The following is a 25,253-nucleotide window of genomic DNA, read 5'->3' on the forward strand; positions in this document are numbered from 1 at the left end:
TTTAAATCAATATGATTGAATGAATGGCCCGTTAATTTTGTTTAGCATACACGTGGTAAATGTCCATTATAATTATTTCCATGCCCTGTAGGCTTTCCCGTATACATATATATAAAAAGTTCGAGTGTCGTCTACGTCAAACAAAAAATGGATCAATCGAAAAATTGTATACGTAATTCTAAACTCTGTCAGGGCTAATCAATACTCCGGGCATTTTAGTATAAGCTCGTAAATTTGTTATTTCAAAAGTTATCGACTGAGTTTGTTACAAAACTTTTTTATACCCGAGTCAAACATTTGTTTTTCCGAGTAATCGGTCGTTGCATCATTTAATTTCACATTGCGGCACCGCATCGCGAATACAGTCGTCGAAGAACAAAGAATGAACGACACTCGAACGAAGAGGGCGCCACACGAGAAGGCCTAAAATATTGCATGCTCGCGTGACGTAAAATGAATGTCAGTTTACGTAAACTTTACTGTATCGATACCATATAGCGGCTTGTATACGCTTGATTATTTACTAAGAACACAATAGCAAGTTTTAATTGTATGTGTAGAGAGTATTACTATGGATTAATCTGTCTTCCATACGCGGAAGAGAGAGGCTTGTGCAATAAACGATAAGAGCATGCGATACATTTGACTACATTTGGACTTTTCGTTTTTGTGAACGTCGCTTTTCGCGCAAAGAAAATAGAGATTTTCGATGTCAGGTCTGCGTTCAGGACAAACAGCTTGCCAGGAAGCGGTTCCAGCAGTGCCAACAATAGCTTGGGACGTTCCTTGAGAAACGACCTTTTGGTAGCTGCGGACAGTGTTACGAATGCCATGTCAACGCTCGTCAGGGAATTAAATTCAGGTACGTTAACTGCAGACTAAAGCAGTTAGCTGATGAGACAAAGTGAATGCCGATTATTTTTGTAGTTCCGACAAGATATCTCAGTTCGGGTATCCCTTCTAGTCAGAAATACAAAAAGAATGTTGTTCTTACGATTCGAATATATATTTGGTCGCGCTACCGATTGACAGCGCTACTGACGGTTGGAAGAGTTTAAATTTTTAATATTTTATTTTTCATTAATGCCCGGTCGTCTCTTATTCTGTAATTTTTTTGTCATCGGTAGCGCGCAGCCAGATTTATTTATTTTATATTACTATCGATCCTCATGGAATGTTGTCACTTTCAAGACTATGATTTGCGCGCTGACTAGTGCGCACGAGACAAGGTGAGATTTACACTTAGATGTTTCACTTCATTATACATTATGTAATCGTTATACATACTACGTTCAAGAAAACTAAGTATTTTTTTAAAATTCGAGACTCGCATCTTACTTACATACCAGAATGTTACTTCTTTGTAAATCTAATCAATTCAGTGTACGAGCTAGAGACTTTTGCAGGAGGTAAAATCAGTATGTTCAATTGCTTGGTGTCGATGAGGAAACATGACACGTGGCATATACTTTGCCATTGTTTGTCTGTACTAATGCCATTATTCACTTTAATTATATTTTCGATATATAAATCAATGTTTGCTGGCATGGCACAATATATTCTTATATTACATCCATATTCCATCATTTCACTGTTTTTGTACGTAGCATGCAGGGACACAGAGATCATTTAAAATTATTGAAGGATAATAATTTCATTTAATATATCATTGGTGGATGACTTTTTTTTTAATATTCTAAAATCTTAATAATAACGACATTTTTTTCCGTGCTGTGTCTCTGAGGCATTTTACTTTGTACAGATGTGTATATTATATATTATTATATATACATATATATTTATTTAGCTGCATACTCTCTTTCACATATTAATCTGTTATGTCAACTTTACTCTGTACTTTCCACTGATTTAGTATAGACTTTAGGACATACGTTAGTTCTAGCTCTAGCACAGACTACACGGGAACGATGGACTATAAATGGTCTTTGGTGCTCGAAACTAACAATCAAATTGGTATTTTATAATGTTACTAACAAAACAATTGGCATTCCAGATCAGACGGTACCTCGTTACAACAGACTTTTTGTTTGACACTGATTGCAACATTTGTTAGGGTTATTTGAAAGAGACTTTAAAAATGTCGGTTTACGGTGTTCGTTAGGAAATATTTTTAAAAAATTTTGAAATTACAAGAAACTGGTAGATACGAATTTACGGGATATCAAATACACAAGACGGACTGACAATACGTGAAAAGTCCTATGAAATCTAGAGAATCCAAAATTTCGAGTATTCTCAAAATTTTACAGTGTAATGAAAAAAAAAAAATTTGAAATACAAATGACACTTTAGACGTGTTGTGGAATGTGTGTGATGCACCCTCTGTGAATGTGTCCTGGTGACTTGCAGACTCAGACCAGGAGGATCAATCTCACGCCTCGAGCCGCCATAACATCAGAAAACCTTTAGGTAAGTGTTTGTCGAAGTTATTCAAAACGGCCATTATTATAAGCCGAAATAAGTTCTAGAAGTAAAGGAGCATTCGTATGCATTGAATGCACAGTGGTAGAATGGTGGAGACATTAAAAAAAATCTCGTACGAATAAATATTAATATATATTTTTTATAAGAAACCACCATCCATTACCCTCGACAATCAAAGAAGAGGAATGCTATCAATCGTTTTCACACCTAAATTTTCTCATGATCCTTGCACCGTTGCTCAACACCTGAATACCACTATTACTATACTTTCAATTTAAGAAAAGTCCATAATATTTGTAATACTTCTTGTAGTACTACTCGATTTTATGTAGAATTGTTATAGTGGTAGCTGTAGCAATTATTTCTACGAATATATAAAAATAGGATATTAGCAATTTCGATAATGATTATTACAGACACCATTTAACTTTGTAAAATACTCTGGGCTATAAATTATCAAATATAATATGATTCTGATGGAAGTGTCAATTGAATCAAAGACAATTATTTTAATGTAGAATATCAGTCTGTACGATTTATGGACTTGTTCTCAGACTTCGAGGCCGGTGAGGATGGCGATGACAGTAGCGGCGGTGGAAACTCCTGGCGAGAAGAACTTCAGCGTCGTTATCAGCAAGAAAATGATTTCCTGGCAGAATTACGCGCACGAAACGCGAGCGCTTCGCAAACGCCATCTGCAACGCCGTCGAGCGAGCAGGAACAAGAACGTGGAGAGAGAGAAGAAGCAGAAGGAGAGAAAGAGGATGAAAGCGAAGCGAATTGGGCAGAAGCAGTAAAGAGATGGGTGAATCGATAGACTCTTCTGTTTGCCCATTGTATATTCGATAACGACTCTCTTAATGCATTGAGAAGACTGTTATGCTGAGATCGTGGATATATGAAAATTCGTGCGAATCTATGTATTTGGTTAAAGAACTTTGGATTAGGTATAATGTATGACGTTCGTTACTACGTACTTACAGAGACTATTGTAATGCAACATAAGGAGGTCAGAAATTAATCTTGGCTAAGTCTGTACGTAGTATTCTTGTATAGAGTTCAGTATGAAATTGGCGTGAAAAGTAAGTTGGGATTGCTACTTAACTTTCAGCAGATTATCAATCTATGATATGTTATACTTATTAGGAACTACCGAATTGAAGGAAAGAGTTTACAGGTTTCTATGAGAATTTTGACCAAATTTATCATATTGTGGTAATTTAAGTCTAACAGGAAGTCTTTTTTAACTTCATAATACATTGCAAATCTAAAGATAAATTAGTATTTCGGAGCTCTTCTTTTTGTATAACTGCACACTTTTGAGCATAGAATAATAATTTGATACTGATGATTCATGTAAGATTATTTATTATTTATATGAGATTTTATGGTTTAGTACATTAATACTGCCTTAGTGCAATTAGAATATTGTCTGCAACAATCGATGCAATTTATCTGTAATATTTATTAATTCATCACTTTTTTTTAGAGATATCTATCTATCTTAGAGCCAACAGTTATAAGTCCACATAGAGTATACCAATTTGTTCTCTTCGCCTCTTAGCATTTTTAAAATTTCAGTTGATAAATTATAAGTTCCTTAGATCCGAATAATTTTAACTGCTTAGTTCGATATGTAGATAAAAATATCAGACCATGCATAAACTGCAATTCGTTCTAATCAAGCTGACATTAACTTTTGCATTTCTGTACATCGAATAAGGCATTGGATGTACGACCGTATGGCTTTAAGATATTCTAGGAAAATAGTAAAACAATATATTGTATATAAATCTTATGTGATGGACTGCTATATCTTTAAGGATGAAATCATTACAGCATTAGATGACGCACAAACGAATCACGTTTAGGTACTGAACAACCTGATTTTTTCAAATCATTTAAACCAGATTTATCACTTATAGTATTTATTAATGGCATTAGCGAAAGTCGCACAGAACTCCCAAGTCAGGTCGTTCAGGGTCTAAAGTTTGCATAACTCAAGAATTATTATAGCATCTTCAAAGTAATATAACATAAAGAAATTTGCATTTGGTTTGCTTGCGTGTGTGATATAAAATGTCTAATTTTAGTTCCTACAATAAACTTACATTCCAACTCGCGTAACACAGGAAAGAAGTACTTATAATCAGTACGAGGTAATGCATTTTGTAAAATTAAACGATAGAATTTCTTAAAATGTTACATGTATATATACAATATATACATATAGTATGATTTTGCCACTTATCATTTTGTCCATATACATGTTACGTATGAGATTCTGTAGTCAGTAAATAAGACAAGTATTTAAAAAAATAAATATTATATACATAGTGCTATGTGGACTTTGCTTTATCGTTATACCTTGCATGCTCCTCTGTCTATTTATTTAAGAAATAAGTCACCGCAAATTTTTAATAAATTATTCTTTTTTATTTTTCATAAAAGAATCATTAATTCATGTTAAAATTTTCGTTTCTGTTCATTCAATTTTGAATTATGTATTGGTGTGGTTGTAACATATGCGCTACTAGTGGCGTAAGCTGATACTACTATTGACCATATTAAGCTAGCCGAAAGTAGACAATCTTTCACCAATTAGACATAACCTCACGTTTCACGCGGTAAGCTGTTCCACGTGAGGATATATTGTGTTGTGTATGTACATTGTGAAAAAGAGTGATTTCTAATAATAAAGGTAATAATAAAAATTATATTATTTCCTATATGATATTTGAACATGCTACTGAGTATATAGCTTTGATCATTATGTGTATTAAATGATTTTCGACGATAACTGTGTCTAAGGATAAACGTTAACCTTATATATAATTATATATTAATGTGGGTTATTTCTTTTTAAATATGATTTAACAATACTTGATTTTTTTAGATGACATTGCAAAACTTCCCTCGTGGTGGGAAGAAGCAAAAAATTAAACAACCTACTGATCTGGTAAGTATATTTTGCTAGTATTTTTAAAAATTTGCTAGTTATACTTTATTTGTACATACTTTTTCTACAGCTTTTTGGTAAGAAAGATAAGGCTGTGCACAAGAGAAAAAAGCTTAATAGTAAAAAGATTAATTCCAAGGCATCAGTAGAGCCAAGTAATATTGTTGCAACAACGGCAGAATGTTTGACGTTCAATGCTTTGACTCAAGGAATGATAGTTCTTGGACGTATTCAAGAGAGTACTCAATATGGTGCAACCATTGCTCTTCCTGGTCGTATATGTGGTAAATTGGAAGTAACAAATGTGAGCCAGGCATATACAAAATTGTTGGAGAATGTAGTTAACTCAGAAGATGTTGAAAACCTTGATTTCAAAGCATTACCTGAAATCTATAAACCAGGGGATTATGTGGTATGCTCTATTAAAGAAGTAAATCTCAATGAAAAATGGATGGTCTCTTTATCCTTCGAACCAGAAATGGTAAATCAGAATTTAGACCCAGCACATTTGGTCAAAGGGTCAAAACTTGCCTGCTCAATCAGTAGTATAGAAGAACATGGTTATGCCGTGGATACTGGTATAAATAATCTACGAGGTTTTCTATCATTAAAAGACATCGAAGAGGGAAAAGAATATTGTAAGTATAATTATCGTAGTTGTAAGAATAGTGATATTAAATAAGATATAATATTACTACATTTTAATACAGATGTGGGCCAACAAATTTTATGTGCTGTTAAGGAAGCAAAGACATCAGATTCAACAACAGTCGTAAAACTTTCAACCATATCCAAACATGTTACAAGCTTGGTAGCTCTTCAACAGCAACCCCTGGATACTTTAATTCCTGGTACGAAAATGACTCTGGAAGTCAAAAGAGTATTATCTAATGGATTGCAAGTAGTTTTTAATGGTGGCAGTATTGGCTACATAAACCAAACTTATTTGAATGGTCCTTTATCTTCATATAGTGAGGATATGAAAGTGCACGGTACACTATTATATATCATGCCAACTGTTAAGTATGCATATTTCAGTTTATTATCAAACGACCCTGAGGTGGATAAATTAAATATTGGAGATATAGTAGAGAAAGCTCGAGTAGTAAATAGAGAATCGAATGGAATTCTACTGAATCTACCTAATAACTTACGCGGATTTGTATCGCTTAAAAAAACTGAAGTCAATTTTGACAAAATACGTAAAGTGTTTGCACCCAAAACTATACACAAATGTAAACTTCTGGCATATAATTCACTTGATAGAATCTACATATGCACCATGCAACGACATCTACTGCAGCAAAAATATGTCAGTATTTCTAACACAAAGCCTGGAGATTTATTGAATGTGAAAATTAATAAGGTCGACATCCAATCCGGTTTCGTGACAGTATCAGTTGATAAAATTTCTGGATTCGTACCCCCAGAACACATTTCGGATTTAGGACCAAAAGAAATTTCCAAATTAAAAGTGGGTGATACCATTAAAGCAAAAGTCTTCAAATTAGATAAAGAAACAAACAAAATAACATTCACACTGAAACAATCATTAGTGCAAAGTAATCTGCCGGTTTTACATAATTTCGAAGAAGCAGAGGTTGGTAAGAAACATCATGGAGTCGTTGTACAAATAACAACGCAGGGTTTGCTCATTCGACTTATTGGGGATCTGAAAGGATGGGTTCCAGCACAATCATTGGACAGTGAAACTGCTTGTAAAAATTGGAATTTTTCTTTCGGTCAAGTGGTTCCCATAAAGATTGTACAGATAAACCAAGATGAAAAGAAACTTTTATTTGAAGTAGTTACTAAAGGCAAGGCATCAGTATTGAATCTTTCCATAGGCGAAATGGTTGAGGGTACTGTGATAGATTCATCCCCTGAGGGAGTTCAAGTAAGAATCATAAAAAAAAATCAAGAGAGCTCGGAGGCAGCATTTTTACCAGCAGGACACATGGCACCCAGTTCTGAAATAGGTAGTTTACTAGCAGCTAGATATGTACCTGGTGATACTATATCTGGTATGGTATTCTCCACAAAACCAAATTTGATTTTAACAAGAACCCTTGTACCACAAGAGAAATTAACAAATTTTGAAAAATTGAAAATCGGACACTGCTTACCGTGTTCCATTGCTGAAATTTCGGATGTTGCTGTGAAAGTCATATTACCCATTAAAGATATGTCAAACTTTGGTACGATACCCTGTAACGAAGTTTCAGGAATAGATTCGCTATCTATCCATCAAATAATTTTTGGAAAAATCACTTTTATAAATAAGGAAGAAAAATTAATTACTCTCACTGCAGCCTTGCATAATGTATGGAGTGATAACGTTAGACAAAATATAGACATGACCACAGCCGTAGATGTCCTGAGTTTGTATTTAAACAAAGTAGTAGAACTGTCCAAACAAACTTATTACGAATCTTCAGCAATATCCAAAGTTGTCCTAGGTCAGAGAGTAAGTGGTACCGTAGAAAAAGTCACGGATTACGGTCTTGTTTTGAAACTTGATAATAATTTGAATGGTACAGTCCGCAAGGAAAATTATTCGAAAAAAGTGAATGTTGGTGATAAAGTAACCGGATCTGTTATATGGGTAAATTACATTCATGAAATTGTGGAAATTGTTTTGCTACCGCATATAATAAATGCTATAAGTACAAAACAGAAAAAGTTGTCAACGATTCCTACAGATACTCAGTTACGTGGTGAAATTGTATTAGTTACGAAATGGTTCGTATTGGCTGTACTAAAGGGTCATGGAAAAGGTACACTGGTTGCTCTACCATCGCGCAGACATTTAAATGATGTAGATCCCGCTCTGTCGACGTACGTTGTCGGTGGGAAGATAAAATGTTTCATTGTATTGAATGTTAACGAGTCTGACATATTACCAATTTGTATATTAAAATCTGCATTAGAACCACGAAAAGAGATCTTATCACCAGAAGTAAATTCGAAGAAGAAAAATAGTTTGAAACGACAGATATCAGTTAGCGAACAGCCGGCGGCAAGTAAGAAATTAAAAACTGAGGAATCTAAGAAAGTCAATGAAGAACAATCAAATAAGAAGACTAAGAAAGTGAAGGAAAGCAATGTGTCTGAAGAAATTAATAAATCGCGAAAAACTAAGAAAGAAAAGAAACAAGAGCAATTATTAAATCAAGTAGATATTGAAAATACGACACGGAAGAAAAAAAAGCTGAAAAGAAATAATTCAATTGAATGTGAGACAGGCGTGGACAATGAAATTGTCGAAGAAGTATCGACAAGGACAATAAGGTTTACAAATCCGCAAAAAAATGACATCGTTATTCCAGAATGTGGTTTCATTTGGGATACTACTCCAGATCCTACCCTAGCACTAGGAGAGGATTCTAGCAGTAGCGAAGAGGAAGCTGTGGCAGAGCCAAAAACAAAAAAGAAAAAGCTAAGTGCCACAGAACGTCGCGAACTTGAACGACAGAAGGAACGTGAAATTCGTCAAAGAGAAGAAGCATTGGCCAGTAGTCAAACGCCAAATTCAGTTGATCAATTTGACAGATTGGTTTTAAGTAGTCCAGACAGTTCACTCATATGGTTACAATATATGGCATACCATTTACAAGCAACAGAAATTGAAAAGGCACGAGCAGTCGCCAGGCGTGCCATTAAAACAATAAACTTCCGAGAGGAGAACGAGAAACTAAATGTTTGGCAAGCATGGTTGAACTTGGAATCAAGATTTGGTTCGCCCGAATCTCTTAACGATGTTTTTCAAGAAGCGGTTCGGACAAATGACGCATTTAAAATATATATGCATATGTTGACAGTCCATGCTGATGCAGGTCGACAAGTGGAACTTGAAAAAATAGTGACTACTGCTATTGGCAAATTTAAACAAAATCCACAAGTATGGATCGAATGTGGAGCTGCTTTACTCAAAATAGGACTTAAAGAAAAATCTAGGCAAACAATGCAAAGAGCTCTTCAGTCTTTGCCAGCAAATCAGCGTGAGTATTTTGTTATAATAAATATATAAAATATTTTTTTTACCTTATTACTAAACAGCAATACAAATAATACAATTATTTGTACACAATAGATGTGGATCTAATGGTGAAGTTTGCGCAACTTGAAAATAAGTTTGGGGATAAAGAACGATCACAAACTTTGTTTGAACAAGTTTTAAGTTCGTATCCTAAAAGAGTTGATGTATGGTCCTCATACGTGGATTCACTAATTAAATCTGGAGACATAGATATTGCAAGGTATAAATTATATGCTCCGTAAACACCTGGATGGTATTTATAAATGTTATATTTATTGATCAAAAATATTTGACTTTAGGAAAATACTAGAGCGAGCAGTTGTGCAAACATTACCAGCAAGGAAAATGAAGAGTCTGTTCAAAAAATTTGTCAGTTTCGAAGAGCAGCATGGTACTCCGGAACGAGTATCCCATGTTCAGCAACTTGCTGTTAACTATGTGGAAAATCAATGTCGTATAAAAATATCAATATAAATATATATAACAAACTTCGAAGAAAAATATGAGGAGATTGTATATAAAACATAAGATAATCATTTTAAGGCTGTAAACTCAGTATACTATTATTGGATAATTTTCTATTCTCGAATCACACTGTTATTAATATTGAACGTCTCCATACTGCACTAATATTATTATCTAAACATGAATCTTTCCACGTACTCAATTTACGATTTCAACTAACTTGCCTTCTCAGATCAACAAGGTATGTCGCTAATATTTTTATAAACCGTATGTACGCGGAGTCCAGCAATTCAAATTTGAAATATTTACCGGACAGAATACAGAGATTGCGCAGAACTTAACGGAAGCCATGGTAATGTGGTAATGGCGATTGTGACGTAAGCACATTCGGTCAAGGCGGTTCGTATTTTTTCTGCGCTAGCGCGGAATGCAGCACGGTGGTCGCGGAAAGAATGATTATCAACACGGAAATCGGCAGTTTGTAACCGCCATATTGTTTGTACGCACGTTGCTGGCGACTCGGTGGTGAATCTCGCGGTTTGCAAAGTTAGTAAAGGCGTCGAACGGTTTCGAGAAAGGTAAATATGATAGTGAAAAAGTGTCACGAAAGAACCATTTCCGTGTCGTGATAACGTGATTTGGTAAAAGCAGTGATCACAGGTCTGAAAACATCACCGTGTGAAATTGGTGTAAACCAGCAGCGAATCGATCGAATCGACTACGAAGCGACTCTCTCCTCGGCTCAGACTCCTCGAAAATCTAAATATTTGCCTGGATGACGTCACTCTCAGTTCTGAAATGGCCCGTCCGCGAGCATCCACTCTACGCGAGCCAGCCCGGCTCGCATTTTAGTCGAAACCACGAAATTCTGTGCGCCAAATGACCTCGAAAGTCCAGCATATTCGGGCGTGCGAGGACCGCGAGCTCCTCTTTCGTTAAAAATCACATTAGAGCTACGACACCCTGCTTCTCTTCGTGAGGAGTAAAAATCCACGAGCTATATCGGAACTTTCTCATCCCGTTGTCGTCGGCGCCTCGTGAGTATTTTCATCGGCGCATCATATGCGGCCTTTCTCAGGTGTGGGCGTATAGGTTATACGGCCACTAGGCCCCACTAGGAACATTCAGATAGCGTTTTGTGAAATGCCTTCAGTAGGCCATCGGGCTTAATCCAGTGCGCGACCCCTTTTGAATTGCCGTGTGTTTGACACTACTAGTACAAAAAATTGTCACGCTTGGATCCTGACTGGAAACCAGTTTGTGTCCTCGACTCAACGTCGACGGGACTCTCGCTACATGTCGTCCTTGTGTAAATTTATCATATTTTTTGTCTTCTCCCCCTACTCACGCACAAACTATCGCCATCATCATAAGCAGTATCCCCGAGTATTCAGTATATCGACTTTCTGTCGTTACCTTTTATCATTCCACGTGTGCTCCGTTTAATATATTTATAGATACTTGTGTTTCGTATTTAACTACTTATTACTGGCACAGTTGCGCAACCGTGTAATAAATACGTGAATGGTGTGATGTTTCTTTACTTTGAATAGTCGGTGATATTGACTTATTAAAGATATATTGATTTAACTACAAAATATATCAATTCTCTTCACATTAGTTTTAAATATAACCTAGAACGTCATTCGCGCTTTATAACGCAAGTATAAAATTACTGTGTCATCGTCTATCTCTGTGATCTAGTTTCTGCTTATTTACATAGTTGACAAACTCAAAGTAAAATATCAAAATGATCCACATGATACAGCAATCTTCAGCAATTGATAACAAAGTTAAACATACCGTTTAAATAAGAAAGTTGAAGGAATAAGTTCAACCAGATATGTAGGTGCTACCGTGACATGACGAGTGTAAAGCGTTTAATAAACGTAAATTCATTAAGGCTATCCAATGAAAAATCTATCCGTGATAACCTCTCTAATATAATCGTTTAGCGTGATCATGATACCGCGCTCAACCGGAAATCTAATTTTGACATCAATTTCCAGCACGTATCGCTTACAGGCTCGAATATTGAAGAAGATTGTAACTATTTTTTCTATACTCAATATTGTTCTCGATTCAAATGCAGAGTAACGACTCCTACGGCAAAATACATTCTAGTAATATTTATCTAACGTGAAGAACAGGCGACAACTTTCTCACTTATTATCCTATTCGTATTAACTCCACGGTTTCACGTCCCGCTGGAAATCGATATACCAACACGCTGCCGCTAGAAAGTCTCTATGCAATTTTATTTTTGTCCTAGTTATTTTTCATCCTCAAAAGCGATAATGACGTTATAATATCCGCTCAGTGAGCATTCATAATGCACACAGCTATCACACCAGCATTTGGCACGGAAATAACAAATTCTCCAATTCCACCTTATCCCTGGCATACCCGACCATTCTACCCGCCTATATGTTGCTTTCTATTCTTCACCTTTCTTACTTCTGGTACATGGCAACGGTCTGTTATACGTCGTGATACGATTGCCAGCGAATTCTTTCATACTTGTAACAATTTTATTACAAATAATACAGTCAGTTTAATTAGCAAATTTTACGGCCATACGAATATATACCCATCGTATTTCCTCCTGTCGTTACACTCGAGATCAATTTCTTTGGCGTAATTTGTTTAAACGAAAGTAGCGGCTGTCGCGCGTGCCAAGTTTTGCGAAACGTACAGTCACGAGTTACAGTAAAAACAATCTGGTACTTAGCTCAAACGTAGTATACCTTCTACTATGTAACGTACAGTGTAACGAATGTTTCTCGCTATTGTCGTTTAACAAAACTCACTGGGAAGCGCGTATCTTCCGTTACGTAAACGTACAGTCCCAATAGGTGGTATATGTCTCTGTTAACGAGGTTGATCCCTGATGATGTAACACGCCACGATCTTTCCATCCGTAGTTGAATAACGTCTTTGGTATTTAATCGCAAGTCGTGTGTAATGGCGAATGCCGTATATCTTTACTGTATGACTGAAAATAAATACTGCTCGATGACTCACCAAACGCGTGGGAGGTAGAAGGAAGAGAAAGATAGGAGAAAATCGGTGGCGCATAGGGAACGACCGTTTTGTCAATAATACTTAGATATAGCTTTCCACTGTAAATATACATACCGGTTCTCTATTACACAATGGATGATAACGCCGTTTATTACGTGATCACGTAATTCACTTATCACTGAAAAGTGTATATCTGTCTAGTCGCGTTTAAAATTCGAATACGGGTATAAGCGATCCTTTCCGTGCTATTATGCGAGCGCTGTGTTACGTGTAATCGGATGTCTAGAGTGACCTTCCGGATAATAGGACCACGCCCAAAATATTTTAATTTTTAGCGTATACTGTTCGAACAATACTATTAGTATATCCAGACAGAAGCCGAGGAATCTGTATGCTCATGATTTTCAGGTATCGATGGTAAAGGGGTGTTAGAATATTTTTAAAGGCTGTAAATAGTCTTTTGTATTTGTGACCGATGGTAACTATCATCTGTGCTGTATAAATAATATATATAATATATATATATATCATATATAAATAATATATATTATATATACAGTAGATACGTGTAACGGCCGGAGGGAGTCGAGGAAATTTTTTAAGATAAAAATATAAGATATTCACGCTCTCAGCGTCCACGATGTTTACTCTAAGAAGGATCTCCTTAGCGTTCCAATAAGTTTTTGTGAAGATATTTCAGTGTGGTTGACATGAGTCTCATAATGTGAAGTTCTTCTGTGTGTGAGTTGAACGTAAAATTATGTAACTGAGAAATATCTTCCAAGGTTATAAAGGATGAAACTAGCCTGTCTATGAACCAATTGGTCGATGCGATACGTATGGGACTAGACTGTATTGTACTCTGTAACGGAAATAGCCTAGAGGAATTTGGGATTAGGCGTTCAATTCGTGGAACGTGAGTTTTGCAATTTTGCAAAGATTTAGGCGAGTTTCTAAGTCTACTCCGATGAAATATGAGTGTGCGCTTGATGGATGTTGAATTTAATTTAAGATTGCTCGTTAGGGCTTCTAAAAGATCGTGTGGCTAAGCTGCAGAATACTACTGCTTAAAGTTAGCTGTGGATTGTTTAGTTTTTCTTTACATGTAGTCCTTCAAGGAGTTCTATGCTGCAGTTTTACCGATCATATCACTGTCGCGAGATAAAAGTCTGCCCGAGAAAAAGTTTTCTGCTGAACTTTCTTCTCGGACGATCGTTATTGCACTTGGGCAGATAGTAGATTTAAAAAGTGTAAAATCTATAGAAATTAGTGAAAAAATTGCACAATACTATTTTACCCGTTGTTTGCCATCGCTTCACTATTGGACAGGCGGTCGATTATGGTCAGACGGAAATTATGATTCTGTGCCGAGAAATTCCTTGAGATTTCATTGAGAGTTTAATGATTTTTTTTTATGGTAATTAATTATGTATCATCTTGGTATATGGGTATTGTGCTTAGTTTGCATTTAATCGTGGTCGTTATTAATATAGGCTGACTCAGTACTGGACGAAATTACAGTCGAGGAGGGAAACCCAAATTTTGACCAGATTGCTTATATCTAGAATGATTAATGAGCATTTCTTATAAATTCTAATGTCATCGCTTAATGAATATTTTATACGTATGGCTACTTTAAGACATTCTAATTAATATGTGTGATACTTGTCAATTATTTTAATCGACTTTTTGATCGTGCTTTGACTTCTTATTGGCAAATATTAATTTCAATGATTTTTTTTTATGTGAAGATTTAAAAGTTAATAGGGTCCTTTATGACTTCAGCTGATTCAGGTTTTTTTTTTACTATTCGAATAGCCGACATAGAGGTGGTTGATTGAATTACTGTTTTTGGAGATGTAACATATGCTTGAAGCATGGAATTATGGTGACGTCCAATGGGTATTTTGGTTTTGAAAAATTATCCCATGAATCTTTTTCGCGTAGTGTCATTGTACTTGAAAAATTATGGTAGATATGAGAAATTGTCATGTCGATCGGGATAAGGAATGGATTAAAGGTTGTTAATGAGATTTTTGTCTATTTCTGCTGATTTAATATTAATAGCAGGTGGTGGGATCGATAATTCAAAATATATAATTGGAAAGCCGTGTTTTGATAAGATAATAAAACTTTACAAAATTATTAAATTCTACGTTATAGTCGGGATCGATTAATCGAATTAGAGAACGAGGATGTTCCTTTTTACGCTAGCTACGGTGATTTATGACAGTGAACCAGACCTTACAAACGCGTGAACTTGAGGTAACGTCATATATACGTTCACTGAAATTTCACGGAGGTCGGTAAATGACCTCGTGCCAGACAGCCATATCGGGAGTGTCGATAATCTAGAAATAGAAATAACTTCGGTAGCCCGATGTCTAGAAACTGTCACTTCCATCCATAATGTATAACGCTGCTATGTTTATTATTATTTGAGTTGCGACGTGAAAGATATTTTTGTCTTTTGTGATGTCGTCGTTACTGTACGTAGTATCGATATTGGCAGATATTAATAATAGAAAAAAAAAGTCGTTCTCGAGCCAAGTTTCACGAAGGAAAGATCGAAGGAAAAAAATTAGAAAGTAATTGCTTAGAATATTCTTCCGGTGTCAACAATAGTACTCATTTACTTTTCATTGCATTATCCATGTAACGACGTAGTATTTGGCTTTCAATTATCCAGCAGTATTAAATCATATTCTGTATCTTTCTAATCCAGAATCGGAGTAAAAGGACAGCAGAGGAAATCATCGTTTTCACGGAAGTACAATGTCGTTTCATCGAGGAGGTCACGCGGGTGCCGTTGCTGTGTCATATAGTTCGAGTCCAATGGCGCCACTGTCGCCCAGCAGAAGGTACTCCAGTGGCAGCACGAGTACAACCACATCGGGAATTGGGAGTTCAACATCAAAATTTAGTACCTACAGATCGTCGGGTACCTCGATTCTCGATCGGCCAAGTAGTTACTACTCAACGTCAACAGCTGGCTCTACTTACCGATCGAATTACCTGTCGGAGTACAGACGATCGTTCTGCTCGCCAGGAAGGTGAGATTGTTTGGCGTAACGAATGAGTCCTCGAGGAGAATGGAAGCTTTTGAAAATAAAAAAGAAACAGTAGCAAGTAATACATTAATAGATATAGGTCTTATTTTGGAGACAGGATATATACATTTTCAAATTTTTTTTTCCAAGCGAATGCACGCTATGACTAAGTCTTGTATTTCCGACGAGAATACGCAGTCGAGAAGATTGTACGGTTTCACGTTTCTCAGTCAGTTCGTAGGTGGATAAAGTGAATGTGCATCGCGTTGCCAGGTTATGTCAGTGTAGATATCCATACACCTTGTGCACACTCGTGTGGCACTCGGCCGATATAAATAATCATGGATTAGAAAAATTTTACTTGCGCCACTGGGTATATTTGGGTAGTCAAGGAAACAAACGTAAAAGTTTCTTATATTACCAGAGATAACGTACCGATAAGGCATACTAAGTTATAGGAGAGATTAGGTCGAATTTACCTTCCCTGAAGAACGAAGCTCTGGATAGTTGAGGTAAAGTTTCTCTAGTTAACTCTCGATATTGCAATCGGAAGAGACTCGTTCTTGAGCGATACTACCACTGAATCACGACTCTAGGAATTTATCTAAGGCTAAAAACAATCGGAACCTTCGCTCGGGCGAAGCATCCTGCAAAAGTTTTCCCAGCCGATAGAAACTCAAGTTTCACTAGGAAGTCACGGGAGAGATTCAAGTTTCTTATAAGTGGTTCAAAGTAGGGAGATATTACGTACGGAACTACCCTACGAATCGATGAAGTAACTTTGCGAGTAGACGGGAACGTAACTGGGGATACCGAAGTAGTAAATACAATGGAGATGCGTTAATGACAATAGACGTAATAACATACGCTTAAGGGGACTCTGGACCTATTATTTACGATGCGAGTCAAATGTCAAATGAAAACGAAACAACAAATTTTATACAGAGATTTTTTCTCAAAACGAAGTTCAGCACAGATTCATCAAGATCAAAAGTAATGTTGACATCTAAAGTTATTCGCATTTTTAAAATTCCTATACAAATTTTTTGATCGGATTAATCTGTCAGTTTTGAGCTAATTATTACGAAAATAATTTCAAAACTATCAATCGTCTTGCATAATGTACGCTGAACTCTGTTTTTGGGAAAGAATCTCTGTGAAAAACCTTTTACTAAAAATTTTTGTTTGCATTTTACTCGCATGGTAATGAGGGGTCCGGAGTCCCGAGTATCCTGAACCCTGTACCAGACCCAGGCAAATCTGACAGATACAAAAAAAAACATTTGCTTATATCTGTCAGATCAGTCGCAACCTGCGCAGAGTTAAGAGACATAATATTTTATAAGGAAATATGAACATCAACATGGAGACATATATTTATTTGATTAGTAGGTAAAAATGTAAATGCTATTTGTGGAACTCATTATTCCAATTTTAATATTCTGACGTTAACGAATCGATTATTCAATTAACAAAGTGGCCTCTTGCGTGGACGGCCTAGGAAATCGTTTAACATATTTTATTCCTGGTGGTAAATCGATGGTAGGATCTTCTTGGATAATAATTATAATCCCGAGACTATTACTTCTGAGCTTTACATTATGGAAGGACCTTCACTCCCTGGAAGCGTTCGTAGCCTATATATTTGCTTTCGGAAGCCTCTCACAAGGCATTAGGCCTTTTGTCGTGATATAATAATCCACTTACAAGGGTCTGACGTTCAGACACCTATTTTCATTGGTTAGGTGATCTCCACGTTCAATTTCTATTTAGTTCAAAAGGTTAAGGTCAACTATGATCGCGCAGCAGGTAGATCAGTGTATCATGCCAGGACAGGTAGCCACAAAAAGACGTTTTTTCAAATTTATGTAACTTTTACATAGATGCTATATAACATTATAATTTTTATGCAATTGAGACACAAGTGTTATGAGAGGTGTTGGGTAGTTGAGCCCTGCTGGTTATACGTATATACGTTTTGGCATTGTCGACTCTTTATTAGCCTTCCTGTTGGCCTTGTAAATTAGTAGTATTTAACAGTTGAGAAACAACAGCGTAGTACCAGGTATTACCCAAGTGAAACAGTTTTTATCGATCTGTCCAATTTAATGTTTTTTTTTTAAACCATTTGCAATGCGGTTCAAGCGCGATGAAAAACTCAATATTCTATTCAGACACGGTTTGCCCGAGTTTCCTGAATTTAGATATCTGATATTTCTTTCGAGCTTTTTCTACATAAACATGTTTTCTCAAAACCACGAATTTCAGTAACACTGGGTACACCTGCACTTTGTGACTTATTAATACCAGCGTTTACCACGGCAAGAAAGTGGGTCGAAGAATTTTAACGTGTAATAAGACGATTTAATACATGAGCGGACGTTACCGGATAAAGTAAAAAGTATTGATCGACTTCGATTAGGTTGTAAAATCCATACGAAATCACTGCTTGCAATTCGTATTACATGTGCTATAAATTAATTTACCAATGAGATGTTTATATAGTATGACACGATATAAATCTCTATATGCTTACGTGTACGTATATTGGGAACGATCGACTATATACCGGGTGTTCAAAATGTCGGCCACACTTTGCGGGGGTTTGACTTGGTGCGGCATAGACGAAAAACAATGTAGGACAATGATGATTCAAGCTTTCGACTTGGCGACCTGGTGGGCCAACGGGCTCGTGCTTCTTTTCACTGGAGGGGCAGGTATAAATACACAGGTTGTAGGATCGCTATCAGTAACAACGTAATCTGAAATAGCAGGGAACGAATATCAAATGCGAAAGAGCCTCTAGCGTTTTGATAGATAGGGGAGAGCCAGTAGTAGAGCACTAGGTAACGCCAGTTGTATTGCGTAAGACGAAGGAGAGCCCTTGGCCGCAAGCCCAGCCCAATGTTCGCATTTTCTCTTTGCACTTTGCAGGTCAGTCTCGTCGTCCGCGTACTCCGACACGGGTTCCGGTGGCTCGGTGAGCAGCGTCAGGTTCCCGACAACGTCCTCGGGCGGCAGCAGCTCATCCTCGAGGGACCGTAGCGAGACCCGCGAGAGTCTAAGCAGCTTGACGACCTCGGCTGCCGACATCATCGCCAAGTACTCGCCCGCCAACTACGTGCCGAACATCCATCCGAGTTCACATTCGAGCAGCAGCTTCTCCAGCTCGATATTCGGTGGAAACGCGGCCGACGCCAAGAGCGGCACCAGGGATCGCGATAGGGACACTCTGAATCTTGATCAGAGATCTACGAACTCGTCGGCTGGGACGTTGGGACAATCCTCCAGGGTGACGAGAAGACCACCCCTAGGCACGCTGATCACCAGCCATGCACAGAACGACAGCGCCCTGGCGCCATCAGAGGTAACGGACAGCGACCAGCGCAACAACAACGGGCACGAGCTCAGCGTCAGCAATACCGTGAACAACAACAAAATCAATGTCATCGGGACCATCAAACACTTTGAGAATTTGCCTGATAAGACTCCAGACATCCCGGAACAGGTTCCTGCTAATGCTACTGTGAACCCTAACCCCAAATGCACTAGCCCTTTGTTCAGCACTAACAACCCCCGCAACAAGCTGACTAACAACAATGCTCGGGACACTGAAAATAAGATGGTTCAACTCGCACTCAACGGACCAGGACGCCGAGAGGAGGATATCTCCAGGAGTCAAGGAGAAACGACGATAGCTGAGGATTCCGAGGCTCGTGAGGATGCTCCGTCGCCGTCGCCGTCGCCGCCGCCAGTACCCTCGCCTACGTTCACCTCCCTTGAGCTTGCCTCGGAACATTCTACGGGATTTAACACGGGTATACCGGTTGTTCAGAATGGCAGTTCTGGAAGACCCTCCGGGACTCAGGGTAGCGATCCTCCCTCCTCCGTACCTTCGACCTCGCGGAGAAACGAATTCTTTCCTGGAAACTCGGACGATAGCTCATCCTCGTCCTCGGCAACTCCTCATCAGAGTGTCTACCGTGGTATCTCCGAACAGATCGTGAGTGACTTTAACCTCTACTTCGAACCGGATGGAAGATCAGATATCGAACGTTTCGTACGGAGAGTCAATCGCGTTTTAATTCATTACTTGAAATTGTGGTTAATGCCATCTTTAGTAAGGGTGGCTTTCTATTCCATTTGTATACCCCACTACAGTTTTCCTTCAGATAGTACCCTCTCTGATTTCGTCATGTTCGCTTCGTAGATCCTTTATCCGGGTTCGAATGTTTACCCATGCTTTTGCTCCCTCATTCTACCCGACTACGTACTACTCGAAGGCGAAGCAATCCAGTCGGCGAACTTTCCGTGAGTATTGCGTCTCGTCAGGATCTTCCCTTGTTTAGACAATTCTCCGCTCTTCGCTTTTATCCCGCCTTCTTTCTTGGTAAAGTCAATGCCGCCTGATTGGCCTTGGAGTCACAGTACGAGCGTAAGATATGTGCCTGAGAAAAGAATCGCGAACGCGATAAAAATAAGAGCTAACTTTTTCTTTGGAATTTCCCTTGAGACTTTCAAGGAAAAATTCATAAAAAAGGAATAATACAAGAAAAAAACGTGAAATTTTCAAAAGCACACGAACCTCTTTCGACCAACGAGGTTAACCTTGTACGTTACAAAAATGGTCAGTCGCTTTCTTGACGTCGATGACAATAATACTAGAAAACTTTTTTTCTTCGGCAAATACGTCAGTCGCTACGTTCCGGCATACATTACGAAATATCCGTGTCGTCGGCGTCGATGTCGCGTCGTCGTTCATGCTCTCGAAAGTCTCTACAGCGTTGCGAGCTTCGAGCTCTACAGCTTTATTAATAGAATTCAGCACTGGCTCTCTAGCTCTGGGAGAAACGTACAGCGATCGTGTATAACGGTAACTAGAAATGTGCCATCTCGTATCAACGCGATTATCTATGTACTAGAATATTATTCTCGTGTCGACAGACTCGGAGAACCGACTTTTTGTCCAATTGAAAAAAAAAAGTCGACAAACCCCTCTTCCTCGCGCAACTCTCGACTCTCACGACCCTCCGTTATATCCTTTCTGATAATGTAAATCGGTGAACGGTCAAATCTCAAAAGTAATCCCAATCGCCAGTTTGAGCCTAGTTCCGTGAAGGGAAGCTAGAGTATCTACAGTAAATAAATTGTGTACACAGCCGACGAGTATTTCCGTAAAAAGTAAAACTTATCATTCTTCACTTTTATCGTGCACAATATTTATACTCAGTCTCACCGATCGTACGTACTTCAAGTCTTCGGTTGCGCACGTGCGCCGAATTAAAAATACCAGAGCTCTAGATCTATATTGTATTTTGGTTTGACGCGGATGAGTTGGGGCCTATACATTGACGGTAAAGCAGCACGTAGGAAAATCACAGGAAACTGGCTTACCCGGCGATAGGCTGGATTCTCTGGTGCGTTTGGGCAATAGTCGCCGTTGCTTTCGCGTACGCATTCTTTCTTGGCGTGGCGGCGCCTCTTATCGGTACCGAACGCATCGGCACTACCGCTGTTTGTTATGCCAGGTACACTTACCCTCCGCCAGCCAGTGCACGTGCCGTTGACCGGCGGCCTTCGCTCATTCTCCTCAAGGTGAGTACTTTCCGAAATATCAGCAACCTTAAACACATATAAATCCTCCTGACACGTGTCTCACGTATATTCCGAAATTTCCAAGTAATTCCATGCGTCCTATCATTTCTCTTACTTGTTCTCGTTGAAACATTTTTTTAATGGATCGTTTACAGTTTACACTATTATCATACGCGTAAATGGTGTATTAGCATGTTAAAAACATGTCTACTGTAATTCTATGGCATCGTCTTTCACGTACGTATATTGCGTTTGAATGTAAACACGTGCTTGCTACTGATAGAACTATCAATTACACGACTAATCAAACGTACGATTCCTTTAAGGCTGTTTAGGGTCGTTCACGGAGTCTCAGGCACATCCTCGTACGGAAAAATTTATTCATACACTAGTTTATTCCTATTGGGATTGATTCTTTATTTTTTCATTTATCGGTTCGCCGTTGGGAATCACCCGTGCTTAGGAGAGCTTATGTTTTATGGATGAAAGACCGTGTGAATTATTTTACAGGAGGGAAGCCCAACCGGCAGGCCGCCGCGCAATCGACTGCAGGGAAATCGTGACGAACGTTGCGGTTTAAACGGATTGCGAAACATTGGAAACACAGTGAGTGAAGTCGTTATTACATGGATGCTCTGTTGTACTTAGAATTCTTTGGTTAAGAATTTGTTTTTGAGTTGAAATGATTTTTTTTTTTCATTTTTTTTTTCTGGTAGAATTTGAAACTGTACCACGTGTCTTCATGCCCCGTGTATTTGGACTTTTGAAGATTTCGCACGATTCTCTTGGAATACCTGCCGAATAATTATCGACAAGACACGCGATGCATAATTCGAGTTTGGAACCTACAATTTTGTAGAAGGCTTTACCCGCCGTGGATAGGAGTGACTGTTTACTCGGGATCAGTCACGCGACCTCAAAATCTTTTTAGCTTGACGAATGAAGTCCGTTCGAAATTGTAAAGAGTACAGGACGGAGGAATTGTGATAGCAGGGGAACACGATTTCTGAACTGGATCATATTTCATTGCTTGTTCTGTTTCAGTGTTTCATGAACAGCGTCGTTCAATGTCTCAGCAACACGAGACCACTGCTCGAGTACCTGCTGAACGATCAGTACCTGACTGACATAAACACTACGACCTCAAGCATGAAAGGTGCCCTTATTAAGGCCTTTAGTCGGGTAATACAGGAACTCTGGGAAGGTGGTAGCGATCACGTAGTCAATACCACGGCACTAAAAAGTCAAATTCAAAGATTTGCACCACGTTTCATGGGATACAGTCAACAGGACGCCCAGGAGTTTCTTAGATACTTGCTGGAGGGTCTGCACGAGGACGTGAACAGAGTGACTGTCAAGCCGCAACCCATTCACACCGATATACCTGATCATTACACGTAAGAGATCATTATTTTCTTGATGTTTAATTAAAGGATAGGACGCAAGTAGAATGGTGGGTTTATTGACTGGAATTTCATTGTTGGTTCACAGGGACAGCCAGAAAGCGGCAGAGAGCTGGAAACGCTATCTGCGTAGCGAGGACAGCACGATAGTCGACGTATTCGTCGGACAGTTACGTTCCTCTTTACACTGTACATCGTGTGGCCATGAATCCGTTACCCTGGATCCATTCTGGGACCTTAGCTTGCCAATTCCCAGCAGGAGTGGAACAGTCAAGCTTAATCAGTGCCTGGAGCACTTCACCAGGGAAGAGGTGCTGGATGGAGATGAGAAGCCAACATGCTCCAAGTGCCAGATGAGAAGAAAGTGTACCAAGAGCTTCAGTATTCAAAAGTTTCCAAAGATCTTGGTCATTCGTATCCTTTTTTTTCAATATCTTATATAAATTCGATTAATTGTCGTTGAACTTAGGGTTCGTATTAGTTGGTTTTTTACGAAGAGTTAGCAACAATGTATTGTATCTCCTTAACGTCATATTGTCAGATCTGAAGCGCTTCTCGCCGATGGAACGATTCCGCGGTAAGCTCAACGTGCTGGTGGACTTTCCGCTAACCGGTTTGGACCTCAGTGCCTTTGCTGCCCCAAGAGTTCAGGGTTGTACCTACAATTTATACGGGGTAGCGAATCACTCCGGCACCACCTACTCTGGCCATTATACCGCCTACTGCAAGCATCCGTATTCGGGAGAGTGGCACGAGTATAACGACAACAGGGTTTCGCCGGTACCAGCGCGATCAGTCGTCTCCAGCGAAGCCTACGTTCTATTCTACGAACAGCAACCTCATAGTTCTCACTTGTAACCTTACGCTACGCCTAGGAAAGAACCATCTTGCCTCGCGGTATCGGAACCCAATTTAACACCACCTTCCGTTGTGCGATTTTGAAAAGCGACTAAAGGCCGAAAAATAATGTTTTTTTTTAAAGAAAAAAAAAGAAGAAGGGGTTCCTCGTTGTTCGGCAACCACATGCAACCTTAACCTAATCTAACCTTACGACGTGGCGATAATCGCGTGTCCGCCTTACAGGATCTTGTACCTGAACCGCATACTCTTTTTTTTTGGCGATGTGGTGTCCTGGTGCATGCGACCTTGGTTCTTTCTTTCTCACAGTAGCCCTTCGATAGTTTATCGTGCCATGAACGCCTCGAGGAATGCGGGTAACGTTTTCGTAGGTGATTCATGTACATTTTCAGAATATATCGCGACGCTGGGATATATATTATCAATTTTCTAGAACTTTTTCATTTGTCTTTTTTTCTCTGGGCGCTACGGGAAGGGAAGACATTGTCCCGATTGGCAGGGCTGAAAGAATAATGTTCTTTTATATTTTTTTAAAATCATTTTCAAGCATTTGCCATTTAAGAATTTGATTCGTTTCAAGTGTCGCCAAGGTAAGCACAGATTTAGATGGTTCTTAGACCTTCAGGTGTCTAGTTGCTTTTGGGAACGGACGATATGGTTAACATCTGTCACACTCCTCACCGAACACCAGGCTATCTACGGCTATTTACTTTTGTAAAATATTTTGTTTAATTATTACAGTCAAGAGTTATTTATTTAATTTATGGAAAGAGAAGAAAATGAAGAAATAAAATATTAATATATACATTATTCATGAACGATATGAAAATAAAGCGAAAGGTTGATGGATAATTCAACGATATACCCTTATCGTGATATCTTTTGAGCAAAAATATAGTCCTGACTTTCGTGAAGTTGTCTAGTACTAAAGAAAATTGAATAAGACCTAGGGTTGTAACCATTCATATTTTTAGAGAACGCGTGATCTATACTTAAACTGACAAATGATTTACTGCAACCAATTACAAGTGACGAATGCATCTCGAAAATTAGTTAAGTGCAGGTTGCAGTCGGGTAGCAACATGCACATAACCATGCATTAGTAATATTATTCCTCAGTTAGCAGAAATTAACGCTTCGCATATAGCGGTGTAGAATGACTGTTAGCATTCGTTAAACACTTTATCTTCGCTCATAATACCCTTACACCTATCACAAACAAATATTGGGGGACTATAATACAAAATATAAGCAATAGGTAAGTAACGAGGTCGTAATCTGCGCATCGTATCGTGGATAAAAAACTAATCTATATAAATAAAAATTAAATGCTGTTCGCTGGAGAGAACGGCTGGATCAATTTGGCTAATGGTTTTTTTTTTTAATGTTCGTAATAGTCCGAACAAGGTTTTTAG

General features: G+C 38.4%; 3 protein-coding genes across 18 annotated transcripts in view; all 3 read left to right on the plus strand.

Annotated features, from left to right (window-relative positions):
- The window catches only part of LOC107264786 (dystrobrevin beta), a 16,098-nt gene extending 11,823 nt beyond the window's left edge, over nucleotides 1-4,275 (plus strand). For 7 of the 14 annotated variants that reach the window (XM_015733418.2, XM_025081946.1, XM_015733421.2 and 4 more), the window contains 3 exons: nucleotides 717-862; nucleotides 2,371-2,430; nucleotides 3,000-3,262. In XM_015733418.2, coding sequence (XP_015588904.1) covers nucleotides 717-862; nucleotides 2,371-2,430; nucleotides 3,000-3,262 — 469 coding nt within the window. Of the gene's footprint in view, nucleotides 1-716; nucleotides 863-2,014; nucleotides 2,431-2,999 lie in introns of all 14 variants that reach the window. The other 7 variants (XM_015733416.2, XM_015733415.2, XR_003058861.1 and 4 more) reach the window with 6 other exon arrangements.
- Nucleotides 4,276-4,966: 691 nt separating this feature from the next.
- On the plus strand, nucleotides 4,967-10,093 carry LOC107264781 (protein RRP5 homolog). Its single transcript, XM_015733402.2, has 6 exons — nucleotides 4,967-5,146; nucleotides 5,342-5,404; nucleotides 5,475-6,042; nucleotides 6,115-9,405; nucleotides 9,498-9,663; nucleotides 9,743-10,093. The coding sequence occupies exons 2-6, from the start codon at nucleotides 5,342-5,344 to the stop codon at nucleotides 9,915-9,917; spliced, it is 4,263 nt and encodes a 1,420-aa protein (XP_015588888.1). The 5' UTR covers nucleotides 4,967-5,146; the 3' UTR covers nucleotides 9,918-10,093.
- A 196-nt stretch (nucleotides 10,094-10,289) lies between these two features.
- LOC107264782 (ubiquitin carboxyl-terminal hydrolase 21) lies at nucleotides 10,290-24,702 on the plus strand. Of its 3 annotated transcripts, none has more exons than XM_015733405.2 (7): nucleotides 10,290-10,486; nucleotides 15,658-15,985; nucleotides 18,917-19,985; nucleotides 22,088-22,183; nucleotides 22,622-22,974; nucleotides 23,069-23,394; nucleotides 23,522-24,702. In XM_015733405.2, exons 2-7 carry the CDS (start codon nucleotides 15,708-15,710, stop codon nucleotides 23,836-23,838), a joined length of 2,439 nt encoding a protein of 812 aa, XP_015588891.1. In that variant the 5' UTR covers nucleotides 10,290-10,486; nucleotides 15,658-15,707; the 3' UTR covers nucleotides 23,839-24,702. The 3 variants fall into 3 exon arrangements, with proteins under 3 accessions (XP_015588891.1, XP_015588889.1, XP_015588890.1); XM_015733403.2 differs by having other exon boundaries at nucleotides 10,291-10,945; XM_015733404.2 differs by lacking the exon at nucleotides 10,290-10,486 and adding an exon at nucleotides 11,038-11,217.
- Nucleotides 24,703-25,253: the final 551 nt, after the last annotated feature.

The sequence above is a fragment of the Cephus cinctus genome, unplaced genomic scaffold (genome assembly GCF_000341935.2).
Source record: "Cephus cinctus unplaced genomic scaffold, Ccin1 Ccin1_scaffold0191, whole genome shotgun sequence".
Classification (NCBI taxonomy): domain Eukaryota; kingdom Metazoa; phylum Arthropoda; class Insecta; order Hymenoptera; family Cephidae; genus Cephus; species Cephus cinctus.